Raw genomic sequence first — 15,997 nt, 5'->3', positions numbered from 1 at the left:
GAGTGCCTCTTCTTTTTGTTATTAATAAAGTCAAAAACACACGATGATTGTAAAAAAGCACTGAATTGTTATTGTTGGAAGACTTTTATTTCAAAGTTTAGTTATAAAAATGCCATTCCAGGCTCATCTGTAGGAAGAACGATGCTTTTTAAAATGTAGTGTCGGAGCTCAAGTATTCTGGGATCATCAGCTCACCAGGATGTAATCAAGCATCTGTTTTAAACCCCCTCGGCACATTATAAGCATTTCTGAATATAAATGAAAGAAGCAGTGAAATTACAATAACTGGGGGAAAATTGATATGAAAGTAACAAATTCACTTCTGCTTGAGAATGTATCAGAAACCCAGAACGCTCAGGCCTCGAACCTCTGTTCCCTGACTTAGTAACAAATAAAGTCCCTGGAGCTGACAGCAATCAAAACTAACCTTTAAATATAAATGGATTGTTTTCTAATGGAGTGATATCTGTTGGAAAATACATGATTCTATTGTGCAAGCACTAGTGTACAATTAAAATATGTTTAGATTTCATTTGTGTGATCTATGAGCAAGGCAACCGATAAGAAGAGGTATCTTGTAAAGCCAGTGTGTGTTAGTGAGTTGCTCAAAGCTGCATTCAGGTTTCTGCTGACATGTTGCAGATGTAACCTTATGTTCGCTGATGCATCGACATTGAGATATCTCAGTTTAAGGGGCCTATTGTCCCCCCCCCCCCATCTCCTGTTTAAGTAAGTAAAACCATGCAGATATAGGGTCTGTATGCGAGCATATACAACCAAATCTGTTATTTAAAACTTAGAAAAATTCAGTTCAAATTGTATGCTCTTATATTTGTTACAGTGCATTCAGGATTATAGCTATATACAATGTTATTTGTACAAAAATGCCAATGCCTGTCTCTGGCTTCTTATAAACAAAGTGTACAGGTAGATACATCTTGCTGCATCACAGAGGCTGAGAGCAGTATTGCTTTGTTGTGATGCATGACAACATGATCATATGAAGACCTGCAGACACAGCGTCCGTGTGTGTTCAGATCGTGTATGGCTCTGTACGTCACTTTAAAATGTCTCTCAGGAACAAAAGCATGTTTCAGTGTTGTCCTCAGGGGAGTGTGCCTCACGCCGACAGCGTGTGTGAGAGAGAGAGAGTGTGTCCAGACTGGGATAGCTGCTCAGTGTCTCAGCACCATAAGTGTCCATATTGAGGTGTCCAGTGGACTTTGGCCCTTCATTGAGAGCCTTTGTCGATCAACCAGGAAATGTCTCCAGTCCTACAAGACAGAAACAGCCATGAGACACATCATACACACAATCATCAAGTCCATTAGTAACGGTTCTCTGCATGTGTTCATTATGAGTGAAATGGAAAAGGACATATTTTTCCGTACTTGCCAAGTCGTGCTAACATCCTTCAATTTTTTTGTTTTGATTGCATTATTAGAAATGAAAGACATGAAGAACACTACAGTCAAATTAAACCCTCAACAGACAGAGACAAAACACACAGAAATATACAGTAGAGTGGAGTAATAGCAATATAGAAACACTACAATGTAGTAACTCTTTATTATTCCTACAATGGTTCATTGAATTGGCTGTGTAATTTAGTTCTAATAATAGGGGGAGCAACTAAATCCGAGTCTTTTAGTTTGCGCACGGAACAAGCACAAACTAAAAATTCATCAGCTACAGCTGCTGTGAAACAATTATAACTGGTGTATGAACACGTACTGAACGACAATATAATTTGTACACTATCATGATAAAATATGTCTTAATATGTTTAACATATTTTATTTGTGTAGCAGATTTTAAGACCCTCAGACTATATTTAATATATAACAATAATATGACATTTGATCTATTGTGTTTATATGTGATATAATTAGTTATGGGGTTACACCAATATTGTATTGTTATTGTCGGTAAATAAAATGTTTTAGATACAACATATATTTTTGGAGTCTTTGTTAAAAGCAAGCAAATTATAATATATAATATATATATAATAATATATAATAATAATAATATAATATTACATATGGTCTCATAACTGTTTGTCTACTAATGTCATTCACACTTAGAACTAAATTACACAGTTTATCCAAGAAACCTTTATAGAAATGATCAGGATGTTTTGTAACCCAGAAAACAGTGTTACCATGTTAGTCACCCATGCAGAAAACAACTGCTGTTAGTGTTTGCAGGCCGACTCTGACTCTTTTACAATAAGTCACTTCCTTTGGCTTGTATAATACTCTCCGCATGACCAAGTCACAAGCTCCACAGATCATCATGTTTTCTGTCTGAGTGACTTTATTTGTTTTTTCTTCACAGTTGAAACTTGAGAAAACCTAAAGAACATAATGGCTTTTGTAAGTGACCAGATTCTTGGAGGGAGACTTACTCCACATCTCGTTTCTTAATCGTCTTTCCGGACCCTAAGACCTCTGCCACACGGGACACAATGGGATCATAGTTCATGCTGGCAACAGCAACCACCTCCTCACTCCTACAGCCGGAGCACAGGAGGAGACAAAGAGAAACAGACAATAACCACAACAAATTCTTAAAATGACTTCACAAATACAGTTCGAAAAAAATGTGGCTTTATTTGAAATATTCTGGTGTAATCGATGAAGTAGCAATCAATTGTAAAAAAGTTTACCTGGTATAGAAAGCTACAAATCTCAGTTCATCCAGATCTCCTTGAATAATGACATCATCAAATCCATCTCCATAACCTTGACCAATAGAAAGGACAACAGTCAGTTCAGGCTTCACACCAGATTAGAACTTGTGTTTAGTTTTACAGTTTGGAAAGACAGAACATCGACCTCATAATGCTGATAAAATGTCTTGACACTGAAGACCTACCTGCATAGCGTATGGTCTTCCCAAACATGGCGGACCAGAAGTAAGGCACAGTTTTCATCTCAGTGGCTCGGCCCATCATACAGAGAGCTGCTACTCTTCCTGTCAGTCACGGTCGAAACAAAAAAATAGAATAATAGAATGATAGAATATTGTCATTAAGCATGTAGTACACCATCACCACAATAGCTATCGATCGAGCTGTCACACACTCACCATGTACGTGAGCCATCTGCCAGTGAGGTATGTTCACCTTCTTGTTGTTACGTGGCGGGAAAGGAAACGTCACCACATCTCCTCCAGCAAAGACGCCTTCAACATTCGTCTGCATCATCTGAAGGGGAAAAAAAATAACAAAAGCAAAATGGAATAAAAACACTTTTGATTTGCAGCTTTTGTTGCACAGAGCACTTTTCTCTTACTCACCTTGTTGACAGTGATGAAGCCCTTTGAGTCGACGTTGAGGCCGCTCTGTTTCACGAAGCCCGTTGCAGGAACACTTCCTGCAAGAGAGAGGACTCGAATACATTATGTCAAGCTGAATATACAACACAAATAAACTGTAACTATATGTCACTGCAGAAAGAAGATGGAGTTTAGATCATGTCCGACATCACCTGCTCCAATGACGCACACGTCAGCCCGCAGGACTTTTCCACTGTTCAGCACCACCTCTTTCAGCTGTGAAACATGAAAAACAGAGATGGAGCCCTGTCTTCAGTTTTCTTCTTTTTGTCCTTTGATTCTGTGTTATTTCGCTCAAATCTAGACGATCTGGGAGTGTGGGGTTTTCATATGTGAAATTATTCGATGTGTGATTTGAACACGTGTTTAAATTGGAAATTTCAATAAAAAGATTTGCAAAAAAAGATGCAGTGAAGATTTATGACTTAAAAGAAATGTAATGAGATGTATTAATTATTTTTCTTTTCATTTATGATATAGGAATATTTAAGAAAAGCTGACTTTCTTTTAAGCTTTGAGCTTAGAGTGTAAAATTTATTCAGAGTCAAATTCCTTGAATGTGTTCACATGTTAATAATATATTAAATATATATATATATATATAATATGTTGGTCAATAAAGCTGATTCTGGTTGAAGTTGTAACCATAACACCTCAAATGTGGATGTTGCTGCAAAGAAGCTGCGAATCCTATGCTATGGATGCTTCATACACATTTTCAACTTGCAGCACAGAAGATCCACACCCTCACTATGGTTTTAAGTCTAGTGCCACCAACTCTTTATCTGACCAAATGTGTAATATGTCCACAATCGGCCCTTTTGCTCCTGAGTTAGTGTGTGTTTATGCAGAACATTATGTTTCACAGTGAAGTTGACCTTTCACCTTTTGTACATAAAAGAAATTTGTGTGAAACGTCGTCATTATTAGTGTAGGAATTCTTGAGTTAGGGCCAAAAATGTGTCTTTTAATGTCACAGTGACCTTGAGCTTTGACTTTTGACCAAATAATTATAATGTGGTTGGAGATTAAATTTCCATGGGATTTAAAATTGGCACACGTCCCCAACAGCTTTAATTTCTTGTGTTTCTAATCAGACTCATCTTCACTGCATATTGAACAGGAGGAGGATTGTGCTTCCGAGAATCATGTCATGCTGTTTCTCTCACTTTCTGAATACCTGTCCATGATGGCCAATCATCTCTGACACCTCGTTCATCATGTAGAACTTCACCCTGTTTGCCTCGAACAGCTGCAGCGACAAAACACACCATGCACACATTAATACAAAAAACCAAGAGGCAGAATTCACGGCTGAATTTCCTGATGTCTGCATGATCAATCACTGCTAATGAGAAGATTTACACTCCCCTTTGTGGCTTCTGCAGTATTGACCAGAAAAACATGATTTGCATCTTAACTAGTAGGTTTTCTATCTCTCTCTCAGGGAGAGTGCTGATGTGAGTATTGTGGAGATGCTTCATGTGCTATAAAACTTGATTTCCCAGGAGTGCGTCCATACCTTCATTATGGCTTTCCCTACTTTCTCCCCGAGAGCTTTTTTAAAGGGGACAGACTCGATCCCTATGATGGAGACCGAGTGGGCCTTGTCAGTTAGAGCTGCAGCCACCTCCATACCTACCGACACAACAAAAAACAATGAATGCATGTCGTACATGGTGCAAAGAGACACAGACAGGTGAGGACTTAAAGACAAAACCTGAACAAATTAATAAAAAGGCTAAATGTATACAGATGCTTCCATGGACAACAAAGTCAGGGCTTCTGGACACTTGGATGACACCGAGTGTCCAGAAGCATTTTTTGTTTTTTTCTGTTGTCTTGTTACGTTTGAATAAGTGGTCACTGTTTACTTCAATTGTATTGGATTTGGCTGTAACACTGTAACTCTGACACTCCAAAAGTGTTTTGTGGACTCACTTCACCCACCCCTCCATCAGCATAGTGGTGAGTAGATAATGAGTGAATTTTCATTTTTGGGTGAACTATCCCTTTAATAAGAATGAAAATTCTTATTCATCTGTCAATGAGAGGGTTGGTGGTTTGGCTCCCGGCTCTTCTGCAAGTCGAAGTGTCCTTGAGCAAGTCAGTGATCCCCAAATTAACACCAGAAATGTAAAGACTAAATGTTTGAGGTAAGATCTAAACCCTCACAGCTGTGAAAGATTTTGGAAAAGCTTGTGAGACAGAGCTTTCAACACCATTATCAAAACATTATTTTACGTTTGTGAAACGCCAGATAACTTTGAGAAATGACTTACTGCCGAGGCATTTTGTGGTGAGGAAACACAACTTTTTTCCTTCAATAAGTAAAAGATGTTTAAATGTGTCTTTTTCTCACCGACAAACGACGTTCCAACAATCACGGCATTCTTGTTGTTGGCCAGCCTCGCTATGCTGTTAGCATCATCAGGCGTCCTGAGGTGAAAAACGTTCCTGACGTCTTTGCCTCTGAAGCTCATTGGTCTGGGTCTTTCAAGTAGGAAGTGGAAGTGGTCAAGTGTAATTTTATATAGTTATAATCTTATATGCTGAGTAATGCAAATTAAAAGTGTGTTCTTACTTGCTTCCTGTAGCAATAAAGAGTTTCCTGTACTCCATCCTCAGGCCGTCTTCAAATGTCACAGATCGTGTTTTCACGTCAATCGCTACAGCCTGAAATAAACAGGTTAGTTAGCAGGTTGGATTTTTGCTCAAATGTTATAGACTATAAAATCTGTAATTAATCTTGATTTAATGAAATTACTTGATAGGCTATAAGGGCCATTACCCATCCTCATGTCATTAACCACAATCAATCCGTCCACCTCTCACCTCCTTCTCTGTGAGCAGTTCAATGTCGTGGTCCTGCAGAAAGTCCATGGAGCGCAATCTCAGCTGCTCTGCTGTGCTGTCGAGAGACTAAGGGTTTGCAAGTTAGTGCTGAGTGCATCAATTCAAAATAAAACACAAATCAATCAGTCATTTCTTTGTTTATTTCCAGTGTCAGGCATGAACTTGCCCTTTCAATTCATAAAAGACATGAATGCTTATATTTAGGTTAATAATTTAGATTTAGGTTCCTGAAATAATTTACATGCTCTAATGTTCAGAAAACACATCACTGCAGCTCCTCTTTACAGCCTCTGTCTGAAACACTTGGTTTTAGCTCCTGTCTCTTTAAGGCCCTCCTCCTGATAAAGCCCAGTCTGCTCTGATTGGCCAGCTGCCAGCGTGTGTCGGAAATATCGGTCTTGTCATGGGCCGTGCCAGGCTAGGTGCTATGATTGTCATGCAACTGTACATACACAAGAGAGCTAAATACACAATGGAGGAATGGGGAAAAAGCATTATATGCCTCCAATAAGCACACATGGACGAAGAGTCCTATAGTTCCTTAAACGATAAGTTTAAAAGCTCCAGAGGAGACAATGACTGGACCTTGTGGTTGTTGTCAGATATTCCCTGTTCAACTTGTGGTCCAACAAAAACATGGTAGCAGTCTTATTTTATGATTGCGGCCTTAAGATCTGAACGGCGTCCAACAACAACCTACATGATACTTAACTGTCATCGACATGAAGACGACAAAGGAGTCAGTCAATAATGGTTGATGTGAAATAAATGAAAACCTATTTTGTTTGTCAAGCCATATCCCATAAGTCTTTTTTTTTTAATCACTAATGTTTGTTTTCTTCCACATTTCTTCAAAGCTCTGCTGCTGTAAGCTGTTCCCCAAAGAGCTCTGGTTTCAGCACTACTGACCGAAGCAGCTCCTCCGCAGTCTGTTACGTAACTTTGTTGGCAGAGTCACTTCTGTCTCAGCTTGTAAGTGGTCGGGGTCTGTGTACAAACCTTACTCAGTTTAGTCCTGTCATAGGGAGGATGTCTGTCCATGGTGCACATGACGATACGGTCGGTGAAGCCCTCTTGCCTCAGTGTCTCTGCACACACCAGACCTGCCGGACCTGCAGAAAAGGAAAGAGTTATTTGAGGCAATCCTGAAGTTAAGGCTCAACTGTGAGATAGTAAACAGACAGATGTATAAATGAAGAGGGACAAAAACACCTGAGCCAATGATGAGGACGTGGCTGAAGCCAGTGCTGGAGTTGATGACTGCTGAACATCGAGACATGGGCTTCGACCTCCTCTGTGACTGAAGAGCCTGGAAATGTTTGGAGAAATATTTCAGGTCAATCAGGTGCTACGTTTATTTCCAGGCAAAAGAAAATCTCCACATTCCTTGTCTTGTTACCTGCTTGTTTGCACGAATGATCACCTTGTCCTTTTCAACTCTGACCTGGAGCAAACAACAATGAGCGATGTGTACGCTTTTTCACACGGTGCTTAGGGACATAAAAAGGTGGGGTATGTGTTCAGTTACAACACCAGCGGGGAAAGGTCACCTGGAAGGTGGGCAGGCTGTCCAGTCCAGGGAACTCCTCGATGTCCCCTGTTGCAATGTTGAAACATGCACCGTGCCAGGGACAGCGCACGTGTCCCTTCGACAACACTCCTTACAGGACAGGAAATGACGAGTCAATCAAATGTATGACAGTATATTAACAATGTCAAAATCAGAAGACATCACTCACCTTTGACGAGGGGCGCTCCGTAGTGTGGACACTTATGTCCCATGGCGGAGAACTCCCCATGTTCTTTGATCAACAAAGCTCGGCCAGTTCCCAAGTCGACCTCTCGCATCCTGTTAATCACACAAAGACAAAGAGGTGTCTGTGGGTTCAGAGCTGTGATTGGATGAAACCTTCACTGTTAAACTTTGCTGTACTTGCAGTTAGTTAATGCAATTAAAGGTTAAGTGCATCTACCTATCTATCTAATTAAATGTACTGACAGAAAACACCCTGAAAACAAACCCAGGGTTATTTCTGCCTCATTGGTTCTGATATGAACTGTAGCTTATGGTGGCTGATGTTAGTTAATGTTAGAAAGGTTTTTTTCATAATTGAGAGACTTCACTAATTATAGTGTTTATAGTTTCAAGCATTATCACAAAATGTAAAATGTTTACTTACTTTCAAGAGGATTTGATTTAATTTACAGTTAAATCTGAGCTTTTCAGCACTCTCTGCTGGACAGACAATGAAATCCTGTCACTATCTCTGAAGTAATTAAAAAAATGCAATGTTCTTAATATTTCATCCTACTGTCATCCTACTGAAGTATCTCTGATGAGCCTATTAATTATATTTTTTTTGTATATGAATGAACTGTTCCTTAAAGACATGAGCACTTTTCTTGAGAAATTTTGGATGTTTGTGTGATTGACATCCTAGCTGTGCACAACAGTTTATTTACCCCTGCATGCATGTGTGTGGGGGACTGTGTAACCTGTGTGTACTGAGAAAAAGTTGCATATTTTTCATTTTCTTACTGTCCATTTTCCAGATCCTTAACATGACAGACTGAGGCCTCCACATAGTCGCGTGGCTTGTGGTAGGGGGGGAGCGGGGTGGAGTCGTCATCAGAGCCGTGTCCCAGGGCCCCGTTCGGTCTGCAGTCAGCAAAGGGACTCGCTTTCCCGTTGGGTGACAGCCCGTCCACCTCTTTTTCTTTTTCCAGGAGAGAGAGTTCCACTTTAACTTCAACTGCACAACACAGACATATCTCACTTAGAACACATCTGAATACACACGCCCGTAATAACATCAGCTGTAAAATGATGATGTAAAGCTCTTAAATAAAAATCTACCCATTTGCTACCAATCACCAGCAGATCAAGTCATATTGTTCTTGTATGCCTGTTTTGTTATTTTATTACAGTCCTGCTTCAGTGACTGGGAGGAATAATTTGCCTCTCAGCCGAGAGACGCATTTTCTGCTCAGGGACAAATTGAGTCTGACAACTCCACGACTGAAGGGAGAACTGTGTCACAGTTAGTAAGATTAGCTTCCTTTTTTCTCTCTGCTTTATGATAACACACATAGTATTCAACTGTTCAACTTCAATATAAATCCACAGTACACACTCTTTATATTATATTATAGCAGCAAATCATTCATATGCAAAGCAGTGGCAGACATGATTTATCTCTGTTGCTATTCATATTCACCAGTTTTATGGTTTTATGAGTGTGGATGTCCAGCAATACCAGAGGGTGCAGTTTCAGGACCACATTTCTAGGACCCCATGTTTTCATGACAAATTGATAATTCATTTCCAAGACAAGAATCAGAATGTAAGTATCAAATGTTTATTAAATTTTACTTGTTTGAGTATAAAAACACAAAGAGGCAGATGCAGCTCAATATTTTACATCTCCATTTTAAACGAATAATATTATTATTAGTTCCCCACACTTTGTTGTTGCTTAAATTCTCATCTCATGCTAGAAAATATAATTTACAGTATAATGGTCCATTTGAACGCAGCTATAATTCCCATGAGTAATGAGATTTCCATTAAAGAGTGTGACATTAACACAGAACTCATGAGAGTATCTCTTTAACCCACTCTGTTTCATTTATATTTCAAATATCTATAATGTAAGAGACATTCAGTTTTCTTTGATGACGTGATGTGCTGCTGTTTGGTTTTTATGTTTCTAAACATTAAGATCCGGTTGTGTAACTCAGTTTTCACTGCAGCAGGCTTTATCTGTTGGGCTGGAAAAATGTGCTTACACAGTAATCTGGCTGGAATTTTCTCCTGCTGAGCGAGTCTTAATTAAAATCAATGGAAAATCATCGTGGTCGAGCAATTGCAGGAGAAAAGAAAAAGAGAAAGCTTTCCACAGCTGAAGAGAATCTCTTGATGCTGCTGCTGAAACATCTGTGGCTAAAATCACTGAGAATAAAAAGTTATCTTCTGTGATGCTTTTACTTTTATAGCGTCAGTGTTCGGACATTTAATTTTTACATTTTGCTTTCAATTTACATTTTAATGCAAATGAAGAGGGTAATGTGCAATGTCTACAATAACGCCCTCGTAGATTCTATCCCGGTGCCAATTTACTCCCACTTACACTTAAATGTGATCAGTTACTATATATGAACTGTATATTCAGTGGGACTTAATACTTCACACTTCGTGCCTTAGATTAGATATTTTTTACCATACAGAAAGTTTAATTATCTCTAATGCTTTAAGAGTAAGATTTGACACTTTATAAGTGATGCCCGCCCTGGTCTGGTGATTGAAATGTTCTTCCATGTCCAAGTTACACCAGGAAAAATAAGAAAATGATGAATTGTGAGAATGCGCTTTCTATCTTAACCTAACCAGAGCATATTATCTACAATAACAGATCATGATGTGTTTAAATACAGATATGTATTTGTTGTGTTCTGCTCCTGTCAATAATAATATGTTAAGTGATTTAGTTTTATATGAGGTTAGGTTTTACCAGCAGCTTCTCCAGAAAAAACCATCTTTCACTGTTTCTCTCACCAGAGTTTTAACAGGACAACAAGAGAAAATGAACTTTGTGTTGGTGTTAGTGGCTCATTTAACAATTTATGACTATTCAGAGATTCCTTGTGTGAATCAATCAAACATAAAGACAATCTGTAGAATCTCTGTGTTTAAGACCATTTGAACTGTTTGATTAGCCACAGACAGTCAGTAGCTGAGGGTCACACTGTGATAAATACAGACTAATACAGAATCGTAGGCCTGACAGTCAGCAGCCTCTGTCCTATCATCTGTACACAGACACCAGGTCCTTCATCTTTCTCTCTTCACCTCCACGTGATGATGATTTGATCTCAGACTCTATGAACATGCAGCTCCTCGTGCCCACTATCACCTGCAGGACTGCAATAAGACCTGATAGCTAATCTCTCATGTAAACGCTGACATGGATCCACACAAACAGCTTCACAATTTGATATTCATGTCTCAGTTTGTAATCCTCTTGACCAAAGATGATCCAGAGAGCATAAAAATTCCTCCCACATAAAGTCCTATACTGCAAACAGAGGCGGCTGAGAGGACACGTTTAACAGGATTTGGAGGCAGCCGGTAGCTTTGAAAAGGAGTCAACTGAACAAACTGTCTCCAAATGTTTGTTTTTTTCAAACATTTGTCAAATGTTACCAAGAAAACAAAATATATATGTGATGACCTACTTCTTTTATTCTTTGGCCAGTTTATTTCTAACCTTTGCACTATTTAAGGCTTTTCTCTGGACTTCAGCTACTGACATTTCAATAAAAACTGATATATAACACAATATATATATATAGATAACTCAAACCTCAGCAATCTCCATATGTACAATTCACCAGACTTAAACTTTCATCCAACAGTGGACGGTACAACTGAGGTTCATAGTTTGCAAACTATGCCTGTAAATTAGGGTTTGGTAATCTAGACTTTCACACTGTGTTGATAGGATGTTGTCATGTTATTGTCTTGCAAACATCTGTTGTCCAAATGAATGATTTTGAACAAGATGAGTTTATGAAGTTATGAATATGAAGAGGTGTCATGTAACGCATTAGAGACTCATACAGTTCACTGACGTAAACATGTCTTACTGATCACAGAATTTTCTACACAATCCACAACAACACTGGCCATACAGGTGTGGCAGCACCTTTTTAAACTCCATGTTAACTGTTAGACAGTATAGTATATTTTTTTCTCCACACAGGCTGCAAGGGTGCTTGTTTGGTGTTTGACTAAATTAACCAGACTGAGAGAGATATAAATGTCTTGGTTACCTGGTTTGGGTTTGGAGAAGCATCCTCCCATGGTGGGCAGGATTGAGGGACACCCAGGGGAGAGGGAGGGAGGGGGGAGAGGGAGGGGAGGCGCGGTCAGATCCCTGGGCTAGGCTGCTTGGTTGGAAGGTAATGATAACACAGAACTGTGTGTATGAGAACCTGCAGGTCCAAACTGGCCATGACACATGTCAGCTCCTCCGTATAATCTGTGGACGGAGGGAACAACATCGTCAACAACATAAATACACACACACACACACACACACACACCCACACACACACACTCTGTGCACTTAAGAGTCCGGTGGCCTCAGAATTCAAGTCCTGAGGAGAGACACTCAAATAATTTGCTGTGCGTCTCAGTAACATGTTAGTGCTTGTAAAAAGGAAGCAGTTGTGTTAATTAGGAACATTTTCACACACATTGTTACCTTTGTTCATGCATATTGCATGGGAAACCGTTAAATATTAACAGCACTCTGACACCATTAACTTTCTCGTCACACAGAGCTTTAAAGGGTAGCAGGGGCCCCTTTGAGTTTCAAAATCTCCCTGGTTTTGTTGCCATGTTGCCCTCACATTTCTGCCAGCTCTGGTATTTCACCAGCTCATACAGTAGCTAGTTACTCGCAGAGCGCTGGCTATGAATCTGAACGGACGCAGGGTGGCAGGTGTAACACTTAACTTGGTGCAATCCATCACCAAATTATCCTTTTGAGGTACAACCAAGAGGACTGCTTGATATTCTGAGCACATCTTAATGTCCTTGGACTTCAGGGGGGGAAAAAAGTGCAGAGTTGAATAGAATGCTGCTTAGAAAAAAGTTCCTGAAAACAAAGGAGAGATGGAAAGATCCCTCCTGACCGGTCAAACCACTGCTGCTGAGTTGTTGAATCTAAACTCTGTATTTGTTTCAAGCAGGTGATTGTAACTACGTTCATGTACTGTAAGTACAATTTAAAGTAAATGTATTTAACGTGAATATCCTCATTTCATGCCACCTTATACTTCTACTCCACTACATTTCAGAGGTAAGTACAGTACTACTCCACCTGACAGAAATAGTTATTAGGCAGATTAATATAAAAAATATTGTTCGCTCAAAGCCATAGAGCCAAAAGTAAACAAGAAATGATATGTGCACCTCAGCGAATCAGGAATTGTGGATGTTGAATATGTGACTTGCCCCTTTGTGTAAATTGTGGCCCCTGATTCAGAAAAATCCTTCATCCGCCCTAATTATTCTTCATTGATCATCATGAAGGAAATGTGGGTATTACTGTAAAACAAGGACAGGATAAATATAAGTAAAATTAAATGATAAAACTAAAAGAGAAACAAAACTGAGCATCATCCTGAAGTGGTAAAATCTCTTTTTGGACTATTTTAAGTGTTTGTGCAAACAACACAGACTACATGTTGTGTGTTTCACTAAATACAGAGACAAATCAGATCCTTTTCTTCCTTAGAGAAGTCGCTTGAGATAATGAAGCTTTTCACTTCCCTCTCACACCCTTTAATAATTTGTCCGCACTGAAAATTTGATGAATAACAACTTGGATCACAGAGCGCTGCCGTCCAGCAAGTCCAAGATATTTTGTGCAAAGCTAAAGTAGGTTAAGCAGATTTGGTCCTCACAACATATGACGCAGATTCCGCTCCCTCACTGTTGGGCCTGTCCCCAAGCAATGCTGATAATCCTGCCTGCAAACAAGCTGTCAGTTTCACTCACGGCCCTTCAAATGTAATACCTGTTACTGGAATGTCGGAGGGGAGAATTAGCAAAAGGCAGCCTCTGAGGTGAAGAGGCCGATCTAGAAACAGCAGCAAAGTGACTCTGACATTCACATCCAGCACTCAAACCTGGACCCAACCTTCAACTAAACTTATTCTCTATTGAGTGTGAATACTGATGTTGTTAAAACAAAAATCAATCGCACACAAAACAGAGACAAATATCTTTACATTTAATTTTCTTTATCGACACATGTTCTGAAATGCAAATCACTCATATTTCATATTATTTGCAGCCACAAAACTTCAGCAGCTGAGGAGCAGATACACAGATGCTGTAAAAAAAAACACAGGACATGTAATCACCCCGTTATCTACAGGTCACCTCACAGCTCTGCCTGTGCCCTGCTGGACATGCTGCAGCACCTGCATTTAAAGAAGAGCTGCTCATTCGCCTCTTTACAATTCAAATAGGCAATCTCTTGTTTCATTCAAACACTTGCCGGGTCGGTATGTTAACCTGAAGTTAATGATTAGGACCGACTGACCACACCTCTTTCCCTCGCTCACACTTTGCACATTCTCCTGGTTTGTGAAACATGAGATAAGGCCGTGGAATCTTCCAAAGATTGTGCAAACCAACTGTTGAGCAAAGTGCCGGCCATTAGTGGTTAAATACTTTGCTTATTGTTTGCTGGTCAAAGCATTTTATATAGTTGACATAAGGGGCTTGATATTTGATGTTTGAAGTTGTCACACTGATCACCAGCACGTTCCCTAAACTGCCAACAAACTTTTGACTGACTTCTATTTACTCTGTTGCCTACGTGTGTTGCACTATAAAAAAATTGTGGATTACAGTCACAATCCCCATTAAGAAGCTCTAGCGTGTGTGACCCAATCACTCACTGTGAGCAAGTTCATTCACATCATTCTTCACCAGGACTGGGTGACGTTTTTTAAAATGTGTTTGTTGGTAGCCAACTTCAAAACAGTGACAGCGCCAAAACTTTATATATTTCAATCATCACACAATCCTCAAAAATGTGTTATTAGATTGTTGTTATGTTTTAAGATGAATAAAGTGTTCCGAATAATATAAACTATCGATGCCGTGTGGCTGTACAAAGCAAAGATTATACCATCACACTGTTGTTTACTGATTTACACTATGGATCAAGCAGCTTATATCTAAGTTGCTTAAATACATCAAGTTGACCCAAACTCCTGTAACAATGGTACCATCGACTCGTGTCAGGTCACTGCTGCTTTGAGCGATAACCTCTCCATGATGTCATGGAAAAGGGGAATTGTGATTTACAGAGGGGTGTGCACCCCTACAGAGGAGCTGTGCCCCTGCACAACACTTCTGCTACCACACACACACACACACACACACATACACACACACACACACACACACACACACACACAGTATTTTAAAGAGTTACAGATTTACTGTATAACTTGGTCAGCTCTGTCGGTCACAACATTACAGTCTGTTATGTGTTTTATGTTGGGATTGCAGTTCATACACTGCACCACAGTTCATTGCTGTCCAGGTAAAATTCTGTACTGACCACAGTGCACCAGTGTAAACATTTACTGAAGACATAAGTCAGCATCACATAAACACATCACATTACAAAGTAATGGGTCAGATCCACATGTCTCTGACTGTATAAGGGAATAAATCAGCTTACCAGTTATCAAAGAGGAGATGCACTGAGACCCTGTCAAACTCCCTGGTGCTCAGCTTCCCCTGTGGAGCACGGTGGCATATTAGCACACGAGTCTCCTCACAATCCTGTCCCTCTGCCTCCTGGGACTGGCTCTGTCCACTCTGGAGTATTCCCAGTCTGTGTGTCCCTCTGTACCCTCCTCCGCTCTCCTCTTCCTCCTCCTGATGCAGCACAGGCTCTGGAGTGTGTGTGTTTGTGTGTGTGTGTGTGTGTGTCTGTGTGTGTGTGTGTGTCTGCGTGTGTGTGTGTGTGTGTGTGTGTGCATGCACTGGCCCTCACAGAGCCCCCCTCCAGCAGCAGACTGAGCAGACCACTCGTGGGAGTTGTTCTCTTTTCACTGGCCGAGCCTGCAAATGCAGCACGGAGGACCTCTGCCAGTTTCTCAGCTGTATGCAGTATTGATGGAGTTGCTGAGGGGATGCTAGCACAGCATGAAAACCGTTCCCTGCTCTCGTCCTCCCACCCCTCCCTCACTCTCTCTCTCTCTC

At 40.1% G+C, this 15,997-nt stretch overlaps 1 protein-coding gene across 3 annotated transcripts; it reads right to left on the bottom strand.

The window, feature by feature from the left end:
* Positions 1 to 65: 65 nt before the first annotated feature.
* Positions 66 to 15,967, bottom strand: LOC109638043 (apoptosis inducing factor mitochondria associated 3). Of its 3 annotated transcripts, none has more exons than XM_020100820.2 (21): positions 15,471 to 15,967; positions 12,031 to 12,239; positions 8,738 to 8,951; positions 7,938 to 8,047; positions 7,749 to 7,858; positions 7,598 to 7,642; positions 7,411 to 7,507; positions 7,198 to 7,310; positions 6,178 to 6,264; positions 5,927 to 6,018; positions 5,705 to 5,835; positions 4,865 to 4,980; positions 4,523 to 4,594; positions 3,495 to 3,558; positions 3,304 to 3,380; positions 3,094 to 3,211; positions 2,881 to 2,979; positions 2,672 to 2,747; positions 2,411 to 2,515; positions 1,392 to 1,412; positions 66 to 1,274 (listed from the first exon to the last, which is right to left on the bottom strand). In XM_020100820.2, exons 2-21 carry the CDS (start codon positions 12,059 to 12,061, stop codon positions 1,232 to 1,234), a joined length of 1,821 nt encoding a protein of 606 aa, XP_019956379.1. In that variant the 5' UTR covers positions 12,062 to 12,239; positions 15,471 to 15,967; the 3' UTR covers positions 66 to 1,231. The 3 variants fall into 3 exon arrangements, with proteins under 3 accessions (XP_019956379.1, XP_069379926.1, XP_019956380.1); XM_069523825.1 differs by having other exon boundaries at positions 8,738 to 8,915; XM_020100821.2 differs by lacking the exon at positions 1,392 to 1,412 and having other exon boundaries at positions 15,471 to 15,966.
* Between the last annotated feature and the right edge of the window lie 30 nt (positions 15,968 to 15,997).

Source organism: Paralichthys olivaceus, chromosome 4 (genome assembly GCF_024713975.1).
Source record: "Paralichthys olivaceus isolate ysfri-2021 chromosome 4, ASM2471397v2, whole genome shotgun sequence".
NCBI lineage: Eukaryota > Metazoa > Chordata > Actinopteri > Pleuronectiformes > Paralichthyidae > Paralichthys > Paralichthys olivaceus.
Note: the sequence above shows the minus strand (reverse complement) of the source record. Positions and strands in the feature narration are given on the sequence as shown.

What these genes read in the sequence shown, in the direction of transcription:
- LOC109638043 (XM_020100820.2), bottom strand. Translation starts at nt 12,061, where the DNA reads ATGGGAGGATGCTTCTCCAAACCCAAACCAG. An exon ending in CTTCTCCAAACCCAAACCAG is followed by an intron (nt 8,952 to 12,030) that starts GTAACCAAGACA and finishes TGTGTTGTGCAG; the next exon opens with TTGAAGTTAAAGTGGAACTC. An exon ending in AAGGATCTGGAAAATGGACA is followed by an intron (nt 8,048 to 8,737) that starts GTAAGAAAATGA and finishes TGTGATTAACAG; the next exon opens with GATGCGAGAGGTCGACTTGG.